The following is a 22890-nucleotide window of genomic DNA, read 5'->3' as shown; positions in this document are numbered from 1 at the left end:
CCCCCAAAGGGAAGGTTCCTCATGTCTCACTTATCTTCAAACCAAATAAAGAGACAGGCATTCTTACATTGTGTAGAAGACCTGTTAAAAATGGGAGTGATACACCCAGTTCCAACTGTGGAACAAGGAATGGGGTTTTACTCAAATCTGTTTGTAGTTCCCAAAAAAGAGGGAACTTTCAGATCAATTCTGGATTTAAAGATTCTAAACAAATTTCTCAGAGTGCCATCGTTCAAAATGGAAACTATTTGAACGATTTTACCTACAATCCAGGAGGGTCAATTTATGACTACCGTGGATCTAAAGGATGCGTATCTACATATTCCTATCCACAAAGATTATCATCAGTTCCTAAGGTTCGCCTTTCTGGACAAACATTACCAGTTTGTGGCTCTCCCATTCGGGCTAGCCACTGCTCCAAGGATTTTCACAAAGGTACTCGGGTCCCTTCTAGTGGTTCTAAGACCAAGGGGCATTGCAGTGGCACCTTACTTGGACGACATTCTGATACAAGCGTCGTCTCTTTCAGGCAAAGGCAAAGGCTCACACAGACATCGTTCTGGCCTTTCTCAGATCTCACGGGTGGAAGGTGAACATGGAAAAGAGTTCCCTGTCTCCGTCGACAAGAGTTCCTTTCTTAGGGACAATAATAGATTCTTTAGAAATGAAGATTTTCCTGACAGATGTCAGAAAGTCAAAACTTCTAAACGCTTGTCAAGTTCTTCACTCTGTTCCACGACCTTCCATAGCTCAGTGCATGGAAGTAGTAGGGTTGATGGTTGCAGCAATGGACATAGTTCCTTTTGCGCGAATTCATCTAAGACCATTACAACTGTGCATGCTGAAACAGTGGAATGGGGACTATACAGACTTGTCTCCAGTGATTCAAGTAGATCAGAAGACCAGAGACTCACTCCGTTGGTGGCTAACCCAGGATCACCTGTCCCAGGGAATGAGCTTCCGCAGACCAGAGTGGGTCATCGTCACGACCGACGCCAGTCTAGTGGGCTGGGGTGCGGTCTGGGACTCCCTGAAAGCTTAGGGTCTATGGTCTCGGGAAGAGTCTCTTCTCCCGATAAACATTCTGGAACTGAGAGCGATATTCAATACTCTCAGGGCTTGGCCTCAACTAGCAAAGGCCAGATTCATAAGATTCCAATCAGACAACATGACGACTGTTGCTTACATCAAGCATCAGGGGGGAACAAGGAGTTCCCTGGCGATGAGAGAAGTGACCAAAATCATAAAATGGGCGGAGGATCACTCCTGCCACCTATCTGCGATCCACATCCCAGGAGTGGAAAACTGGGAGGCGGATTATCTGAGTCGTCAGACATTCCATCCGGGGGAGTGGGAACTCCACCCGGAGATATTTGCCCAGTTGACCCAATTATGGGGCATTCCAGACATGGATCTGATGGCGTCTCGTCAGAACTTCAAGGTTCCTTGCTACGGGTCCAGATCCAGGGATCCCAAGGCGACTCTAGTGGATGCATTAGTAGCGCCTTGGGCCTTCAACCTAGCTTATGTGTTTCCACCGTTTCCTCTCATTCCCAGGCTGGTAGCCAGGATCAAACAGGAGAGGGCCTCGGTGATCTTGATAGCTCCTGCGTGGCCACGCAGGACTTGGTATGCAGATCTGGTGAATATGTCATCGGCTCCACCATGGAAGCTACCTTTGAGACAGGATCTTCTAGTACAGGGTCCATTCGAACATCCAAATCTAGTTTCTCTCCAGCTGACGGCTTGGAAATTGAACGCTTGATTTTATCTAAGCGTGGGTTTTCGGATTCTGTGATAGATACTCTGGTACAAGCCAGAAAACCTGTAACTAGAAAAATTTACCATAAAATATGGAAAAGATATATCTGTTGGTGTGAATCCAAGGTATTCTCATGGAGTAAGATCAAAATTCCTAGGATCCTTTCCTTTCTCCAAGAAGGTTTGGATAAGGGATTATCAGCGAGTTCTCTAAAGGGACAGATTTCTGCTTTATCTGTCTTGTTACACAAACGACTGGCAGCTGTGCCAGATGTTCAAGCTTTTGTTCAGGCTTTGGTCAGGATCAAGCCTGTTTACAGACCTTTGACTCCTCACTGGAGTCTGAATTTAGTTCTTTCAGTTCTTCAAGGGGTTCCGTTTGAACCTCTACATTCCATAGATATCAAGATGTTATCTTGGAAAGTTCTGTTTTTGGTTGCTATTTCTTCTGCTAGAAGAGTTTCTGAGTTATCTGCTCTGCAGTGTAATCCGCCCTATCTGGTGTTCCATTCAGATAAGGTTGTTTTGCGTACTAAACCTGGTTTCCTTCCAAAGGTTGTTTCTAACAAGAATATTAACCAGGAAATAGTTGAGCCTTCTTTGTGTCCGAATCCAGTTTCAAAGAAGGAACGTTTGTTACACAATTTAGATGTAGTTTGTGCTTTGAAGTTCTATTTAGAAGCAACAAAGGATTTCAGACAAACGTCTTCTCTGTTTGTCGTTTATTCTGGCAAGAGGAGAGGTCAAAAAGCTACTGCTACCTCTCTTTCCTTTTGGCTGAAAAGCATCATCCGATTGGCTTATGAGACTGCCGGACGGCAGCCTCCCGAACGCATCACAGCTCACTCTACTAGGGCTGTGGCTTCCACATGGGCCTTCAAGAACGAGGCTTCTGTTGATCAGATATGTAAGGCAGCGACTTGGTCTTCAATGCACACTTTTGCCAAATTCTACAAATTTGATACTTTTGCTTCTTCGGAGGCTATTTTTGGGAGAAAGGTTTTGCAAGCCGTGGTGCCTTCCCTTTAGGTAACCTGATTGGCTCCCTCCCTTCATCCGTGTCCTAAAGCTTTGGTATTGGTTCCCACAAGTTATGGATGACGCCGTGGACCGGACACACCAATGTTGGAGAAAACAGAATTTATGCTTACCTGATAAATTACTTTCTCCAACGGTGTGTCCGGTCCACGGCCCGCCCTGGTTTTTTAATCAGGTTTGATGAATTTCTTTCTTTAACTACAGTCACCACGGCACCCTATAGTTTCTCCTGTTTTTTCTCCTGTCCGTCGGTCGAATGACTGGGGTGGGCGGAGCCTAGGAGGGACTATATGGACAGCTTTTGCTGTGCTCTTTGCCATTTCCTGTTGGGGAAGAGAATATTCCCACAAGTTATGGATGACGCCGTGGACCGGACACACCGTTGGAGAAAGTAATTTATCAGGTAAGCATAAATTCTGTTTTTTTCAATGATCCAGGAAGGTCAATATATGACCCCCGTGGACCTGAAGGATGCGTATCTTCACATTCCTATCCACAAGGATCATCATCAGTTTCTAAGGTTCGCCTTTCTGGTTGAACACTATCATTTTGTGGCCCTTCCCTTCGGGTTGGCCACAGTTCCCAGAATCTTCACAAAGGTGCTAGGGTCCCTTCTGGCGGTTCTCAGGCCGCGGGGCATAGCAGTGGCACCCTATCTGGACGATATTTTGATCCAGGCATCAACTTATCGTTTGACCAAATCTCACACGGACATCGTGTTGGCATTTCTAAGAACTCACGGTTGGAAAGTGAATATAGAAAAGAGTTCACTAGTTCCACTAACAAGAGTTCCATTTTTGGGAACTCTAATAGACTCGGTAGACATGAAAATATTTCTGACGGAGGTCAGAAAGTTAAAGATTGTAAATACTTGCCGAGCACTTCAGTCCATTCCTCGGCCATCAGTGGTGCAGTGTATGAAGGTCATTGGATTAATGGTGGCTGCAATGGACATCGTTCCGTTTGCTCGCTTTCATCTCAGACCACTTCAGCTGTGCATGCTCAGACAGTGGAATGGGGATTATGCAAATTTATTTCCTCAGATAACTCTGGATCAAGAGACCAGATACTCTCTTTTTTGGTGGTTGTCACAGGATCATCTGTCCCAGGGAATGTGCTTCCGCAGGCCAGCATGGGTGATAGTGACGACGAATGCCAGGCTCTTGGGCTGGGGTGCAGTCCTGAATTCCCTGAAGGCTCAGGGTGTTTGGACTCAGGAGGAGTCTCTACTACCAATCAATATTCTGGAACTGAGAGCAATATTCAACGCGCTTCAGGCGTGGCCTCAGTTGGCTTTGGCCAAATTCATAAGATTCCAGTCGGACAATATAACGACTGTAGCATATATCAATCATCAAGGGGGAACAAGGAGTTCTCTTGCGATCATAGAGGTTTCAATGATAATCCGATGGGCGGATGCTCACTCTTGCCATCTATCAGCAATCTATATACCAGGAGTAGAGAACTGGGAAGCGGATTTTCTAAGTCGTCAGACTTTTCATCCGGGGCAGTGGGAACTCCATCCGGAGGTGTTTGCATCATTGATTCAACTATGAGGCACACCAGAATTGGATCTGATGGCATCTCGTCAGAATGCCAAACTTCCTCGTTACGGGTCCAGGTCAAGGGATCCCCAAGCTGTACTGATAGATGCTCTAGCAGTACCTTGGTCGTTCAACCTGGCTTATGTGTTTCCACCATTTCCTCTCCTGCCTCGTGTGATTACAAGAATCAAACAGGAGAGAGCTATGGTAATCTTAATAGCGCCTGTATGGCCACGCAGGACTTGGTATGCGGATCTAGTGGACATGTCCTCTCTGCCACTGTGCAAACTTCCGTTGAGACAGGACCTTCTCATTCAGGGTCCGTTCCAACATCCAAATCTAAATTCTCTGCAGCTGACTACCTGGAGATTGAACGCTTGATCTTATCTAAGCGGGGATTCTCTAAGTCGGTCATTGATACTTTGATTCAGGCTCGCAAGCCTGTCACTAGAAAGATTTACCATAAGATATGGCGTAAATATCTGTATTGGTGCGAATTCAAGGGCTACTCATGGAGTAGGGTTAGGATTCCTAGGATTTTGTCCTTTCTCCAAGAAGGATTGGAGAAGGGATTATCAGCTAGTTCCTTGAAAGGACAAATTTCTGCTTTGTCAATTCTACTACACAAGCGTCTGGCAGATGTCCCAGACGTTCAGTCTTTTTGTCAGGCTTTAATCAGAATCAAGCTTGTATTTAAACCTATTGCTCCACCATGGAGTTTGAATTTAGTTCTCAATGTTCTTCAAGGGGTTCCGTTTGACCCCATGCATTCCATAGATATTAAGCTTTTATCTTGGAAAGTTTTGTTTTTAGTTGCTATCTCTTCTGCTCGAAGAGTTTCTGAGCTTTCTGCATTACAATGTGATTCGCCTTATCTTATATTCCATTCTGAGAAGGTGGTTTTGCGTACTAAACCTGGATTCCTTCCTAAGGTTGTTTAAAATAAGAATATTAATCAGGAAATTGTTGTTCCTTCTTTGTGTCCTAATCCTCCTTCTAAGAAGGAGCGTCTGTTACATAACTTGGACGTGGTTCGGGCCTTGAAGTTTTACTTACAAGCAACCAAGGATTTCCGTCAAACATCTTCTTTATTTCTTGTTTATTCTGGAAGACGTAGGGGTCAAAAAGCTACGGCTACCTCTCTTTCTTTTTGGCTGAAAAGCATTATTCGCTTGGCATACGAGACTGCTGGACAGCAGCCTCCTAAAAAGGTTACTGCTCATTCTACTATTTTACAAATTTGATACTTTTGCTTCTTCTGAGGCTATTTTTGGGAGAAAAGTTCTTCAAGCAGTGGTGCCTTCCGTTTAGGTAGGTATCTGTCTTGTCCCTCCCGTTCATCCGTGTCCTGTTGCTTTGGTATTGTATCCCACAAGTAAGGATGAATCCGTGGACTCGTCGTATCTAATAGAAGAAAAGGAAATTTATGCTTACCTGATAAATTGATTTCTTCTACGATACGACGAGTCCACGGCCCTCCCTGTCATTTTAGATAGATTATATTTTTGTTTTCAAAACTTCAGTCACCTCTGCACCTTTTAGTTTTTCTTTTCTCTTCCTATAACTTCGGTCGAATGACTGGGGGTGGAGAGAAGGGAGGAGCTATATATACAGCTCTGCTGTGGTGCTCTTTGCCACTACCTGTTAGCAGGAGGATAATATCCCACAAGTAAGGATGAATCCGTGGACTCGTCGTATCGTAGAAGAAATCAATTTATCAGGTTAAGCATAAATTTCCTTTTAATTTTTTTTGCTTAAAACAAAATGGCTGCCAGATCATGTGATATACAGCCTCCATATTATGCACAGTAGTGCTAACCATAGATGTCAATAAACATGGCATAAATAAAGCATTTTTGTAAAACAGTTTTTGTTTTATTATTTAAAAATATCCTTAAGCATTTTTTAACAATTCAAAATGGCTGCCAAACAACATGACGTATCCACTTCTCTTGAACAAATCTGAATATTGGTCATAAGATAACTCTATAAACAAAATTTCACTCCTGTGTCATAAGCGGTTTTGGAGAAGATTTTTGTAGCTTTTAAAAAACGCATACAAAACAAAATGGCCGCCAAGCTATGCAATGTAAGGCTCTCAAATTGCACATACTAATGCTCACTATAGACCTCTACAATTTACAGAAGTTTCATGAAAATTTTGCAAATGTTTTATTTCATGAAGGCGACTGCGCAGTGCGAATTATGACTGTGTAGTCATGTGTCTATTACACTGAAATATTGTTAAAACAAATGCATAAAGTGCAAATTTACGCAATTAAATGTCGATAAAAAGGTTAATGTCTCATGGCAGCCATGTTGATTATGGAAAAAATCACAGTTTGAACAAACTTGGTATAGGACCTTTCAAGGAGTATATGTACGAAATTGTGCTTTATTGCACTAAGCGGTTTAAGAGAAGATTTTTAAAGATATTCGCAAAATGGCTGCTACATCACGTGTTCAAGACACTTCTGTTGAGCAATAGGAAATATCAGTCATAGCAGCACTAAGCACAGCAAGTTTCAAAGTTGTAACATAAGCAGTTCTAGAGCTAAAGCTTACATGTTTCTCAAAATCTGTCGCAAAAAGCAATATGGCTGCCTAACCTTATGACCTATGAGTTCAATGTTGCATGAGATTAGGGCTGCAACTAACGATTATTTTCATAATCGATTAATCGGCCGATTATTTTTTCGATTAATCGACTAATCGGATAAAAACAGAATCAATAATAGTTTTCTAAGTTTTAAATAAAATCCACATAATGAGTGTTACAAATATAAACTTCAGAATAAAACTTTACATTAACACAACTGTTTCTTCAATTTTTAAGCAGCAGAGCACAGTTTTATAATTAAACAAAACCACAAACTGTTTGAAAAGAGGTAGAACTAGAAAGAGTTAGACTATCACTGTTAATAACATTCTGTTATTCACTCTTTCAGAAACTTTGCATTGAAATGCAAAAATCTCAACATGTCCACATGCTTCTGGCTAAGGCTGGTTCTCTGTTTGCAGCTATATTTCCTGCAGCAGAGAAAAGGCTGTTGAGGTTAAGTAGGGTTTTGCCAATTTCACCAAAGTGGGATATTTATCTTTGTTAGCTCTTCACCAATGCTAAGTGTTTTCTACCTTGGTAAGGGGCCTCTCAATAAAGTAACCCTTGACTTCATTCTAACATAAAAATATCTTGAATATCTATATGCAATGGTAAACAACCAGCTATAAGCTTAGGGGAAATATCTAGTGCGCTCTAAAAATAACGAATATATACTTATAAAGGTTGAATCTGGTACATATTATCACAATTTATTAAAAATATAAAAAAAAACAATAAAAACAAAATCAAAAATTACTAAGGACTGTATATCAATAACAGGACAAAGCCTTACACATTTATTTATACAGTACATATAATCAGCAAGAGCAAGCAATACGCTAATAATTGTGCAAACAGATAATAGTGCACATCAATTTAAATATCTCCTATCAATCTAGGGGCTAGGTGTAAATAACAAGCTTGGCACTATATCATGAAAAGCATAGTTCCAAATCACCAGATTTAATATAAACAATCCAAATGATGACTATTATTTCTGGGTTGCATATAAGCCAGGGGTAGTTGTAAGCTTATACTGTCCTGAAAAAGTGAAAAGTAGACATCTGTAGACGTCCTTTAGGCTAAGGTCATAACCATAAAACACAATACCATGTGCAGGAGTTCATTGGAGTGAAGCAGCTGGTGTTGTGCACAGACCAACTAATTGCAAACCGATTAATCGATTATGAGATTCGTTGACAACTATTTTCATAATCGATTATTATCGATTATGACGATTAGTTGTTGCAGCTCTACATGAGATGCAGCAGGGCAATAGGCTGTAATAGTATACCTCATTTCAAGAGCTTTGTACAAACAGTTAAGCAGTTAAGGGCAATTGAAAATAAATTGAAAGTTAATAAATAATAATAATAATCCTAAAAATAAAAATAGGTAGTCCAGCACTATGTGCTTGGCCACCTAAATATCTTGTGATCTGCATATTTTATTTCTAATGAGGTTATTTTATAATACATTTCTTATTTCTATTAGCTGCACCTGTTTATCATCAGAACGTTTATCCCACTGATCTGTGACTGATGATTCTTGTTGTTAGTTAAGACCTTAGTAAGTGTATTCTGCACCTTCAGCTGCTGCTGTTTATGTCACATGATCACAGACTTAAAGGGACAGTGTCCTGTACATTTGGTTTCCCCTTAAAATAACAAGAAACCCCAAATGTTTTTCATTATTTAAATTAGAATATATAATTTATAAGCTAAGGATGTCCCGCAGAGTACAGTATGTTTTGAGCATAATTGTGCAAGATGAGAACTAGCAGTTTAACAGGCAATGTAGCAATTAGAATAATTTCCAAAATTTAGTGGCAAGTTATTTTTAAGGAACAGAATCATCTCTGCATTTTCAGCTATAAGTCTGTTTCTGTCATCAGTAAGGACGTTTGACGCTAAGCAGAACAGTCATTCACTTTTCACACTACTACATGGGGCAGAAAGATATTTTTGGGCCATTAAATCTCAGTTTATTAACTGCCCAGTACTTCAGGGGTTTGTCTGAATGAGGTACAGTGATCTCTCCCAGGTTGGCTTCCAGCTGTATAGTAGCAGCTTTTGGAGCACTGCTCTGACATACTATAATACAAATAACAGCAATTTGTATTGGCAGAGCAAAAGGGAACAATTTTTAGTTAACTCTCCACTCCATCTTAAAAGGAAATGGGAACATGCAGTTTGAAAAAACGTAGCAAGATCGTGTATAGGTAAGATCTGGAGGTATCGGTATAAGTATCGGTGCATTTTCATAAGTACAAGTACTCATGCAAATACTTGGTATCGGTACCGATACTAGTATTGGTATCGGTGCAATCCTTAAATATAGAATATCATTTTTTCAAGCAAAATTATTACATATTTTTATGTATTATATGTAGAAGTGCCTGTTTTTATTTATTACAATTAAAAAAACAATTGTTTTCCTAAAAAATAAAATAAAGGGGGGCGGAGCTAGCCAGCCTAGGAGATGGCTGCTTTTCTGTAGAGCTCCTGAGCCCCATCTGAGTGAAGACGTCTTGGGCTAATGCTAGCTTTAAATAACAGCAAAAAATATAGCAGGGATGTAAGGGGACATATCGCTCCTTATGTTAGAGGAACTTTGACTTAATCTTAAGTCGCAACACCCGCTACACCGGATGATCTGCGCTCCTGCATGGACCGAGTTCGCCAACATAGTTAAAGAAGACTGGGGCTGCTGCCGTAAATAAAAAGACTTACACTCTTACGGATCACTGCCGCGGACCTGCCGTTAACCAACTCTACACCTGACTAGACGATCGCATTGCGATCACTTACTATCAAACTGGGGGCCGGTTCCGTGGTAGGCCGCAGCCTAGGCTAAAGTACTCACACGCAGCAACCTCACAGAGCAGGAAAGCAAAGCAGACAGGCTATGAGGAATTCCGGTAAGAGACCAGTTTGCACATAATAGGAACGCTTGAACCACCAATTTAAGTGATCTACTATACAATGCATACATAAAGCTATATGACTTTCACAAGGCTTGGAACAGCATGTTTTGTGGCATAAATTGGTAGAAAAGACTGGAGGGGGTAATATCACTCATAGCCGAGGTCACATGACCTGATACTCAGTAAAAATTTAAAAACACTTTTCTTCAATACATAATTGAACCCCTGTTACAAAATAAAGTGTAAAACGAAGCAACTATTCAGCCATCAGCAGAAATATCATTAACAATTTTCAAAGACCACCTATTTCTACATCCTTTACACTAAGCTTCAGACACTGGACATACCTGCTTTTTACATTTGCAGCTGCACTTGAAGCACACAATGTCTCCCAAAAAAGGCTGCAAACCAAATAGAGGCAATAAGCAGCTTAAAGCTACTTCTCACACTGTCAACACCTTCTTCAAGACCCTAGAAACTAAGGATGTTAACTCTGCAAATGCTGATCTCCCAGGTCAAACCTCAGGGCAAAGCTCCTCTGAGTCTGAATGTGATCCTGCACCTGACAATATTACAATTCCCACAGCTCTTTTCAACTCCCTACCCTCAAAAAAAGATTTCTCCTCATTAATCACTCAGGTTAAACAGTGCATTAAGGAAGAAATATCTGACCTTAAAAAAGACATTTCTGAGATAGGCCATAGAGTCGAAACTCTTGAAAACAACCAGGAAGCACACACAGAAGCTATCTCTGATTTGCAAAGTGTCATCCAGCAGCAAGGCACAAGTATATCTGAGCTTGAAGACAAACTCGACGATGCTGAGAATAGCAGCAGGCGTCACAACATTAGGCTGCGGGGAATCCCTGAAGCCATCACAACAGCAGATTTGGATCAATACCTGCAAGATTTTTTCACTGCCTTAAAGAAAGAAGAGAAGCCAACAAAAATTGACATTGATAGAGCTCACAGGGCGTTACGTCCCAAACCACAAACCGGCCAACCACCAAGGGATGTTATAATCCGGATCACAAATTTCCAAGTGAAAGAGGAATTAATGAAATTGGCCAGGGAACAACAGCCCATCAGATATGAAAATGCTGACATTCAAGTGTACGCAGACCTCTCTCAAAGAACACTCTCCAAACGAAGAGATCTTAAACCACTCAATGCTACTGAGGAAAATGAACATACCCTATAGATGGGGTTTCCTTTTCCACCTGATAATATTATGAAAAGGCAGAAGACTCTCTTGTTCCTCCATCAAGGACATATCGTCTATTTGCATGGAACTAGACATCCCCCCCCTCTGATAGAAGTCCCCCCGGCCCACCAGGAAACACCACAAACTGCAATTGGGTCTCTTCCACTCCCACAAAAAAGGGAATGGATCCAAGCTCTCCAACGGAAGACACCAGGACCTTTGCCTGCTAGACAATCTTCAATGGGAGAAAAAAGCTGACAATAAATTTCAGAATGTAATTTCACTTTCCTTTTTATGCTGCTCTGTGTCTTTGCTTTGGTTCTTTGTGCAATAGGACCAAACACCACAGCCCACTTGCAAAACTGGGGCGTTCATGAGTATTGCACTGCAACAGTTCCCACATAGACTGCAGGTCTATTCCTTCATATTAAGGTAATATCCACCTTGTTCCCTGTGCAGTCCTCATTAAGAGGACTTGCTTGTTAATTTATGGTTAACTGTTAAAATTGTATAACTCTATATTCTTGTTTTCACTCAGTTGGGAGATTTTCTCCTGTAAGTTAAGATGAACGTTAAAAATGTACTGTTTATATTTTGTACTTCTCTTTCTTTTCTTTTTTCCTGTGAATTCTTTAATCTCGCTCTCATTGGATGCTGTACTCGCTCTGAAACACTCATACTGTCTCTCGCTCTGAATAGGTCTCATAGCTCTTCTTTTCCCACGCTACACCAATGAATAAGCACAGGTCACAAGATCTAGTTATTATCACACAAAACGTGAAGGGTCTAAACTGCCCCAATAAAAGAAGAATGGCCATAAAAGACCTACACAGCAAAGGGGGCCACATCTTAATGCTCCAAGAAACCCACTTTAAATCAAAAAATATTCCTAAATACTTTTCCCCGCATTACCCTCAACACTTTCATAGTACCAACCCGCATAAAAAAGTTAATGGCGTTAGCATCCTAATCCATAAATCCGTCCCCTTCACCAAGACGCATATCGTTTCGGACAAAGAGGGAAGGTACATCTGTCTAAGGGGGCTATTGTTTGGGAAGCCAGTGACACTAGTGAATGTCTATGCCCCCAACTCTCACCAAGACAAATTCATATCCACAATTACAGACGTGATATATAAAGAAAGCAAAGGATCCCTGATACTTTCGGGAGACTTAAATTTTCCGTTAGATCCTACTGTAGATTGCTCAAATCCAGGTACTAGAACTAAAACACCAAACTTGAATAATATCTGGAAGAAATTTAGGGCTTTAGGATTGCATGATGTGTGGAGATACTTCCATCCCCAAAAATCAGACTTCACCTTTTTCTCCCATCCCAACCGAAATTACTCAAGACTAGATTATATTCTAGTAGACCATCTGATCTTATCCCACACCAAACAATCACATATCACACACACATCCTGGTCAGACCACTCCCTGGTGTCTTGCACAATACAATGGCCCTCTGCTCCACTCCGAGCTTTTCAGTGGAGGCTAGACGACTCTATCTTACTAGACCCCGTGCAGATAAAACTCTTCTCGAAACATATAAAATCTTATTTTTTATTAAATAATACCCCGGATGTAGACATCGCTACCCTTTGGGAAGCTCATAAGTGTACTATAAGAGGGGAATTTATCAAAACCAAAGCACAAATAAAGAGAAAGAACAGGGAAGAGGTAGAACTCCTTTCCAAGGACATTGCTAAGATAGATTACGCACATAAGGTCAATCCCTCTGATGATTCGATATTGCAACAACTTAAAAATAAAAGAGAAAATCTAAATTCAATTCTGCAGATTAATTCACAGAGACAGCTGTTATTTCTCCAACAAAAATTTTACACAGAGGGAAATAAACCAGGTCGGCTTCTAGCCAGAGCTCTTAAAAAACAACAGCAGAGCACATATATCCACTCTATCACGACACCTCAGGGCAAACAAATAGAAGACACCAACACCATAGCAGATGAATTTAAAAAGTTCTATCACAAACTATACAATCTCTTCCCTAACAGACGCTCCCACTCTCATTTACGCCTATGTTGCCACTACTTAGATGAGATAACAATCCCACAAATAACTCCTGACCAATACACACTTCTTGACCAACCTATTCGTCCAACAGAAGTACAAGACGCGATAAAACAACTTAAACAGAACAAAGCCCCAGGCCCAGACGGTTTTACAGGTTTATATTATAAAACATTTGCAAGACATCTAGTCCCACACTTAACAACCCTATTTAATTCGATCACAGAAACCCACCCTTTCCCCGACAATATGCTACAAGCCAATATCTCTGTCATACCCAAACCTGGCAAACCCTAAACTTCACCAGCAAACTTTAATAGACCGATCTCATTACTTAACGTTGACCTTAAACTTTACGCCAAGATCCTTGCCACTCGCCTGAACCAGATCTTACCTTCAATAATCCACCAAGACCAGGTTGGGTTTGTACCCAACAGGGAAGCAAAAGATAATACGGTCAGAATCCTTAACTTTCTAGAGTATATCACACAAAACAGAATCCCGACTGTATTTCTATCGACTGACGCTGAAAAAGCTTTCGACCGACTAGACTGGACATACCTACAGGAGACCTTGAGACGGTTCCATTTCCCAGACTCTTTTATTAAAAAAATACTGACGTTGTATACCAACCCCACGGCACAGATAAAAATTAATGGCACACTCTCTGACTCATTTGAAATTAGAAACGGCTCTAGGCAGGGCTGCCCCCTGTCCCCCCTCCTCTTCATTCTTTCTCTAGAGCCTCTAGCCATCAAGATACGGTTAAATAGGGACATTCATGGAATAGATATAGACAATCAAACCTACAAATTAGCTATTTTTGCAGATGACCTACTATTCACGCTTACAAACCCCTCTCTCCAATTAACCATCTCGGAATTGGAGCGCTTTGGACTTGTTTCAAATTACCTAGTAAATATAACCAAATCCGAATATCTGCCTATAAATCTCCCAGGACATTCCTTAGAGACCCTAAATTCATCATGCCCCCTTAAACAGCAGACAAAATATTTAAAATATTTAGGTATTCGCATTACACCAAATAAAACTGATCTACGTCTCTATAACTATGGCAACCTAATTACAGAATTCAAAACACTCACGACCACCTGGCTCCCCAAGAATATCTCTTGGCTAGGCAGAATTAATGCAACTAAAATGACTTTACTCCCTAAAGTCCTGTACATCCTTCAGACCGTTCCCATCCCAGGCATTCGAAAAGACCTCGATACCTTACAGAAAATCATTAATGACTATATATGGAGACGGAGGCCCCCACGAATCAATAAAAATACATTATTCAAACCTCCCATTGAAGGAGGACTAGGTGTCCCTCATCTGCAGTCATATAAACTAGCAATATCCCTACAGAGAATTTCTGATTGGTGTAAATCAGAAGACTCCAACGCTAAAAGATGGCTACAAATTGAAAATGCACTAACGGCCTCACACAATTTAAATAGAGTGTGTTGGAACCCGGCATATACCAATAAATACTCCATCTCGACTTCCTCAATCACCAACGAAACTTGGTCTGACTGGAGGAAGATATGTAAATCCCCAAACAAGATTTCATCCTGGCATTCCCCGCTTACAACTCTCCTAGATAATTCTGAGTTTCCCCCAGGCATGAACCAAACCTTTCCACACCTCCTGCACCCTATTAAAAATCTTCCACTATACACTCTGACAGATAACACACACATTGTTAAGACTAAGCCCCAGCTGGACTCTCTAGAACACCCCTTCTTGGCATCCTGGCTAAAGGTTCATCAACTGCGACATTACATATTAACACACAAATATAGGGAAAACCTAACGCGCCAATTGACCCCCTTCGAACAAATTTGCATCTCAAGGGAAAATATCACTGGAAAGATCTCTAAACTACATAAACTCATCCTCTCAAATACCTTCCCTCTCCTGCCATCATATACATACAAATGGGACAGAGAACTTGGCATAAACACTAATTCAAAAGTTTGGCTCCATAGGTTTGAGAACCTCTATCATTCTACTCACTCCATACACGCAAAAGAGACCAATATTAAAATAATGATGAGGTGGTACCTTACCCCAGCGCAAATAAAATATATTTTTAAGCAATCATCCGGATCCTGCTGGAGGGGATGCCCTCAAGAGGGGCACTTATCCCACATTTGGTGGGAGTGTGAACATATAAAATCATATTGGTCTGAGATCTTTAGTAGCATCAATACAGTACTGAATACACAACTGGCCCTCAGTCCAGAACTAGTTTTACTCTGTCACCCACCTAACATCAAATGCAAAATAAGACGTCGCCTATACCAAATAATGCTTAATGCAGCCAATCAATTGATCCCAAAAAAGTGGAAATCTACACAGATACCTAGCCAACAAGATTGGAAAACACTAGTGCACAGGAACTTAACCCTGGAAAGGCTACACTATCTTTGAATAGGGCAAATCCCCTTTTATCAAGATATGCAATTTTTATGGGAGTCCTTCACCTTTAGTAACATTTAGACTGGTACTAAATGAGTAACCATGCAAAGACCCGTTTAGTGACCTACTGCCTGACACATCACAGACACGATAACTAGATACCAAAAAGAGACCCTATTAACAGTACGAGTGAACGCTAGCACGAACTAAACTGATTCGGAGTGAGTGCAGCACTTATCTCATCTTGAGCTAACGTATTTACTTTCTTTCCTTATTTTTCTGTACTATCCTTTTAGTATCCTCTAGCACAGTTTTTGATGTATAATCTCTGTATTGCTACAAAATTGTTGTCACCATTAGATTCCTTAGTTAATTTACCCATATGCCCACTTTGGACACAAACAGGGTTTGCTCTCCCACTACTATTTTTGAAATCTTTGCCTTTCATAAAACCCTGGACTCTCAGCACAAGATGAAAAAGAAGAAAATGGCGAAGGACATTTGGGTTATGCCTTTTATAATTATACTTTTATAACGTGACATTGTTAATTTTGTAATTCTGTAATATTCTTAACTGACAGAGATGTATTTGTTATGATCTTTTCTTTCTGTTATATCATATCTATTTGAAAATAAAAAGACAACATAATAAAAAAAAATAAAAAAAAAAATAAAAAAAGAACATAATTTTTAACAACTTTCCAACTGACTTCTATTATGATATTTGCTTTATTTTCTAGATATCCTTTATTGAAGCAGCAACAATGCACTACTGGGAGCTACCTGAGCACATAAGGTGAGCCAATGGTAAGAGGCTTGTATGTGCCACCAGCAGCTAGCGCACCATAGGGCATTATATGCTTTGTCACAAAGGTCCCCAACAGAATAAAGCAGATTTGATAATAGAAGGAATTGGAAAGTTGTTTAAATTTGAATCATAAAAGTTTAATTGTGACTTTGCTGTCCCTTTTAATGTGTTTCTAATGACTTGTTTTACCGGTGTATAAAATAGTATAAAGTGTATGGGAAATTTCTCCTTTAGCTTTATTTTTATGTAAAATAACTGTTTGCAATTTATTTTCATTATTAAATTGTACACAGCCTTTTAAATGACCTGAGGCTCCGGTTCCTACTTAGCATATACAGGAGTTCACATTATATAAAAATATGAGTCTATTAATGGCTGATAGCTGTCACATGGTACAGCTGCAGAACTGCATTTATCAGAAAGCAATCTATTGTTCTTTTAAATTTCATAGTTAGTTTTATTGCATTGTATTTTTATTATGCATCTGTGGTTTTGTAATTCTATATTTTATGGACCTTTTAGACGGAAAGAATTTTCCAAAAGAACATATCTCATTATATTATCTCTCTATGTAAACACAAATTCTTTATTTTCATAACTCCATCCAAGAAAACAATTTAAATTAACATTTTCGTGCCTATCTCTCCCACACACCCTTGCAGTGTGATTTAACACAACTCAGTATTGACCAAGAGAAGCTAAAGGACTGAGGGTGGAGCACATGACAAAATGTCTGACAGTGAGAATTAGTAGGAAGTACAATACCAATACTGCAGTATCCAATTTAACTTATATTTAAACAACTGATTTTTAACCTTTCTTTCAGGAGAAAATATTGTTTCATATAAATGCTAGAAAACAAAGACTAATATATTTGTAAAGTTGTAATATGGCCCCACTTAAATAGATTGGAACATCCATAATTGCACTTATGCCTTCCTTGTTCCCATGTATGGAACACCCACAACTCAGTAATTTAGCTTACTATGATGTAGTAATGTTTACATTCTTTGTCATCCTTTTTTAATTTGTGATTTACAGGTAAATAAATTTAAAATACAAAATGGAAGACATTTTTGGGTATAAAAAGATGTTTTTTATTGAGATGGATTATATTATAAATGAATAAACATTCTTATTTTTCTTTTTATGTAGACAAACACGTCAATAGTTCATATCTATCCTTTACTACAGGATGCATCAGAATGATACCGCAAACTCCAAAAGTCTTAGACACTAATTACTATTCACAAACATTGGGGATATCACAAAAGATATTAAAAGAAGATGGTGAATTGGCAGGAACTGTGCAGCAATCATTATGTACCGAGAGTAATTTAGTTATCAAACAAGAGGACAACATTTATGCCTTATCTAGTGAAATTATTATCCCTGAGGATAAACCACACACATTTACTGAGTTTTCAAAACATTTTAAAGAAGGGAAAAGTCTACAGTCTAGCCAAATGATTCATACAAATAAGAAACTATAACACCACAAAATTCACACAGGTGAGAAACCACACACATGTACTGAGTGTGGCAAATGTTTTACACAAATGAATTATCTGAAAACTCATAAAAAGATTCACACAGGAGAAAAGCCTTTCACATGTACAGAGTGTGGAAAAAGTTTTAGACAAGAGTAATCTGAAAACTCATGAAAGAAATCACACAGGGGAAAAGCTGTTCACATGTACAGAGTGTGGAAAAAGTGTTACACAAATGAATCCTCTGAAATATCATGAAATGAGTAACACAGGAGAAAAGCCGTTCACATGTACAGAGTGTGGAAAACGTTTTACACGAATGGATAATCTGAAAACTCATGAAAGAAGTCACACAGGAGAAAATCTGTTCACATGTACAGAGTGTGGAAAAAGTTTTACAGAAAAGAGTTATCTGAAAAGTCATGAAAGGAGTCACACAGGAGAAAAGCCGTTCACATGTACAAAGTGTGGAAAACGTTTTCCATTATAAGAGTAGTCTGAAAGTCATGAAAGGATTCACACAGGAGAAAAGCCTTTCACATGTACAGAGTGTGGAAAAAGTTTTACACAAGAGTCATCTGAAAAGTCATGAAAGGAAGCACACAGGGGAAAAGCTGTTCACATGTACAGAGTGTGGAAAAAGTTTTACACAAATGGTTCATCTGAAAACTCATGAAATGAGTCACACAGGAGAAAAGCCTTTCACATGTACAGAGTGTGGAAAAAGTTTTACACAAATGGTTCATCTGAAAACTCATGAAATGAGTCACACAGGAGAAAAGCCTTTCACATGTACAGAGTGTGGAAAACGTTTTACACAAATATATAATCTGAAAACTCATGAAAGAATTCACACAGGAGAAAAGCTGTTCACATGTACAGAGTGTGAAAAAAGTTTTACAGAAAAGAGTAGTCTAAAAAGGCATGAAAGGAGTCACACAGGGGAAAAGCCTTTCCCATGTACAGAGTGTGGAAAACGTTTTACACAAATAGTTCATCTGAAAACTCATGAAATGAGTCACACAGGAGAAAAGCCTTTCCCATGTACAGAGTGTGGAAAAAGTTTACACAAGAGTGATCTAAAAAAGCATGAAAGGATTCACACAGGAGAAAGCTGTTCACATGTACAGAGTGTGGAAAAAGTTGTACACAAAAGAGTAATCTGAAAAGTCATGAAAGGATTCACACAGGAGAAAAACCTTTTACATGTACAGAGTGTGGAAAATGTTTTACAGAAAAGAGTAATCTGAAAACTCATGATAAGATTCACAAGGGAAGAAACCTTTCACATGTTTAGAAAGTGGAAAAAGGTTTTTATTGAAATCAGGTATCACCAAACGCCAAATATTTACACACAAATAAACGTTCTATACACAGTGTACAAACCTTTTTACAATTATCAGAAAGAGGAGAAACTCTCTAAATAAAAGCATCATAAAGGATTATATTGTAAATAATACTTTCTGGATCCCAGTCATAAAAGCCCCAGATTGTGGAAGTGCTCTCCTGCTGTCTTTTGTTCCTCTATACATGTACATCTCAGTTTCTCTCATAATAATGTGAAATAATCCAAACACGACACAGAAATAATACAAATCTATCCTCATACTGACCAGTTTACACAACCATTCAACACTGAAGCACCCCCAGTGTTGTTTATTAATATGCCAGTGTTAGGATTTGTACATTTGATTTACATAGGGGAGAAAATAATTACAGAATAAATGAGTCTTTATATGAAAAGAGTGTTAGAAAATTATATAAACAAGAACACCAGGGACTTCCGGTGGGCGGGCACAGAGTATGGTGGTGTGAAGAAGAGCTCCTGAGATCTTCACCATGGCAATCCGTCATACCGGCCCTCTGAGTGACCTTGGCTATCCCAACATAGCCTAGACGTACTATAGAGCTACAGTACTCTCCTCAGAGAGGTAATCCATCTAATACCTCACCTTGGAAGCGCCATTAGTCTCTGACAGGCACTGGCTACTCACTGCCATATGGGTAACATCCAAGATGGCTGGTCTGACTTCTACACAGTGCTTAACCGGATAGCGAATGAGTTGCTACTACAGATAATAAGCTGAACGCTAACAAGGGTGAGTGTTCGCAAACAAGTGACTTTGCAAGACATAACTGAGGCCTAATAGAAGTGCTGCAAAACAACCCGTTCTATCAGACATAAGAACCGGCTCAGCCTTAATTTTACCATCTGCTCCTCAATATCATCACTACTTATATCCAACTGCATATACTAAAGGATCTATACAATTGTGATGCTGCAACATTTCCAAAAATGGTTGTATACTGTTCAATCAGTTAAGGTTGCATTGTTCGTTAAGATATGGCCCTTTTGTGCGCTTTGGTACCCGGACATTGACTTGTCTTTCTAGCCTGCAGAGATCGACTATTTTTACAGAATGCCAGACAATTCTTTCTTATCTTTGCTCACTGTTATTGCACTTTTATTGATCACACAAATATATTGTGAAAACGTTAAACACCAAGCTATTATCTCTAAGTTACATGGCACCTGTTATTTTACACTAATATATCTTTATGCGCTTCCTGTTCGTGGACAGATTCCTTGCATCAAAGAAAATATCACATAGGGCAAAAACCCAAGAAAGAAAGAATAAAGGGGCCTCTGACCCTGCAACTACATCGCCATCATCAGCAATTACGGCTGCATCTACGGATGCTCCTGCACTTACTACTGAACAACAGCTGAATTCTCTACTTCTTGCCAAACTTGATAACTTGCAAAAAGGCATGGATACCCTCACAACAGAAGTGAAACAATTTAACTCAAGACTAACCACAGCGGAACAACATATCTCAGACCTTAAAGATGGTTATAACACCTCTACCACACAAATAAAGGATATAAAGCAGCAAAACATCTCCCTTCATCAAAAAGTTGATGACTTGGAAAATCGCTCCCGCAGGAATAATGTCAGACTTGTGGGTTTGCCTGAATCTGTCCACCCGTCTGAACTACTATATTTTGCAGAACACTCTTTGCCGAATCTACTTAAAGTTCCAGCTGAACACATACCTATGAAAGTGGAAAGAGCGCATAGAGTTGGCAACAACAGATCTTCTGCTTATAAAAATGCCCTTCCAAAGGGTGTGATGATCAAGTATTTTAATTTCCAATCTAAAATACAGCTCCTGAGAACTTATAGCAAATGCTCCTATACAACGATAAAATACTTTATCTGTTTCAAGATTACTCCTCGGATGTCATGAAGCGTAGGAAAGAGTTTGCTCTCCTGTGAACACTCCTCCATCAGGAAAACAGCCAAGCTACTCTGCTCTACCCAGCACGTCTACGCCTACACAACTTGAGAGGACCTAGATTCTTTGACTTTCCTCAGGATGCACAGGCCTTCTTAGATTCTTCTCAACCACTGTTTTCCCCGCAGCAGGATTCTACTAAATGACTCTCAATGCCTGCTCAAACCACCACAACACCCCCCCCCCCATCGAGGGGGACCGGCCCAGGGACTTTACTCCTTTTGAGGATCCAATATGGCTTAGTACCCAATAAGGTTGAATGTTAAATTTTATATGTTAAGATTTTTAGTTAGTTTACCATTTATTGTTATATTGTGTTGAAACTGTGAGACATGCTGGGTTACTATACACTGCTCCTATGTTTGCTCACCTCTACTGGAGACTAACCTCAATTTACTATTTGACACTTCCATATTGGCCACCTCATTGTTCATCACCAAGACTCTTTAGATGACAATTAACATTTTGTCCTGGAATATAGTAGGGATTAACTCCCCTATCAAAAGAAAAATACTTTCTGACTTACCTTAAAAAAAACTAATGCAGACATTATTTGCTTGCAAGAGACCCACCTTAATGATCTTGAACATACCAAATTTAAGACTAACTGGATAGCAGAAGTGGTTAGAGTCTGGGTGAGTAGAGCGCTGGAAGTACAAGGATTCCAAACACCTCACTAAGGGAAAAGATCCTTCTATCTTTTCAAATGTTGTAATTGGTTGTGTGTGGAGAGTGAGGGCACTAAATGCAGCTAAAGGAATCTAAACAAAAATAAAAAGTGTATTTCTCCAACATAGGTGTGTCCGGTCCACGGCGTCATCCTTACTTGTGGGATATTCTCTTCCCCAACAGGAAATGGCAAAGAGCCCAGCAAAGCTGGTCACATGATCCCTCCTAGGCTCCGCCTACCCTAGTCATTCTCTTTGCCGTTGTACAGGCAACATCTCCACGGAGATGGCTTAGAGTTTTTTAGTGTTTAACTGTAGTTTTTATTATTCAATCAAGAGTTTGTTATTTTAAAATAGTGCTGGTATGTACTATTTACTCAGAAACAGAAAAGAGATGAAGATTTCTGTTTGTATGAGGAAAATGATTTTAGCAACCGTTACTAAAATCCATGGCTGTTCCACACAGGACTGTTGAGAGGAATTAACTTCAGTTGGGGGAACAGTGAGCAGTCTCTTGCTGCTTGAGGTATGACACATTCTAACAAGACGATGTAATGCTGGAAGCTGTCATTTTCCCTATGGGATCCGGTAAGCCATGTTTATTAAGATTGTAAATAAGGGCTTCACAAGGGCTTATTAAGACTGTAGACTTTTTCTGGGCTAAATCGATTCATTATTAACACATATTTAGCCTTGAGGAATCATTTAATCTGGGTATTTTGATAAGATTATATCGGCAGGCACTTTTTTAGACACCTTTCTCTTTAGGGGCTTTCCCAAATTATAGGCAGAGCCTCATTTTCGCGCCGGTGTTGCGCACTTGTTTTTGAGAGGCATGACATGCAGTCGCATGTGTGAGGAGCTCTGATACATAGAAAAGACTTTCTGAAGGCGTCATTTGGTATCGTATTCCCCTTTGGGCTTGGTTGGGTCTCAGCAAAGCAGACACCAGGGACTGTAAAGGGGTTAAAGTTAAAAACGGCTCCGGTTCCGTTATTTTAAGGGTTAAAGCTTCCAAATTTGGTGTGCAATACTTTTAAGGCTTTAAGACACTGTGGTGAAATTTTGGTGAATTTTGAACAA

General features: G+C 39.7%; 1 protein-coding gene across 1 annotated transcript in view; it reads left to right on the top strand.

Annotated features, from left to right (window-relative positions):
- LOC128659876 (gastrula zinc finger protein XlCGF49.1-like) overlaps positions 1-21925 on the top strand; it is a 35837-nt gene extending 13912 nt beyond the window's left edge. Inside the window, exons 2-3 of the mRNA XM_053713453.1 lie at positions 16282-16337; positions 17505-21925. Of these exons, the coding sequence (XP_053569428.1) occupies positions 18262-19005 (744 nt within the window). The 5' untranslated portion in view covers positions 16282-16337; positions 17505-18261 and the 3' untranslated portion in view covers positions 19006-21925. The remainder of the gene's footprint in view (positions 1-16281; positions 16338-17504) is intronic.
- The last annotated feature ends 965 nt before the right edge of the window (positions 21926-22890 follow it).

The sequence above is a fragment of the Bombina bombina genome, chromosome 5, assembly GCF_027579735.1.
Source record: "Bombina bombina isolate aBomBom1 chromosome 5, aBomBom1.pri, whole genome shotgun sequence".
NCBI classification, from domain to species: domain Eukaryota; kingdom Metazoa; phylum Chordata; class Amphibia; order Anura; family Bombinatoridae; genus Bombina; species Bombina bombina.
This window is presented reverse-complemented; position numbering and strand designations above follow the sequence as displayed.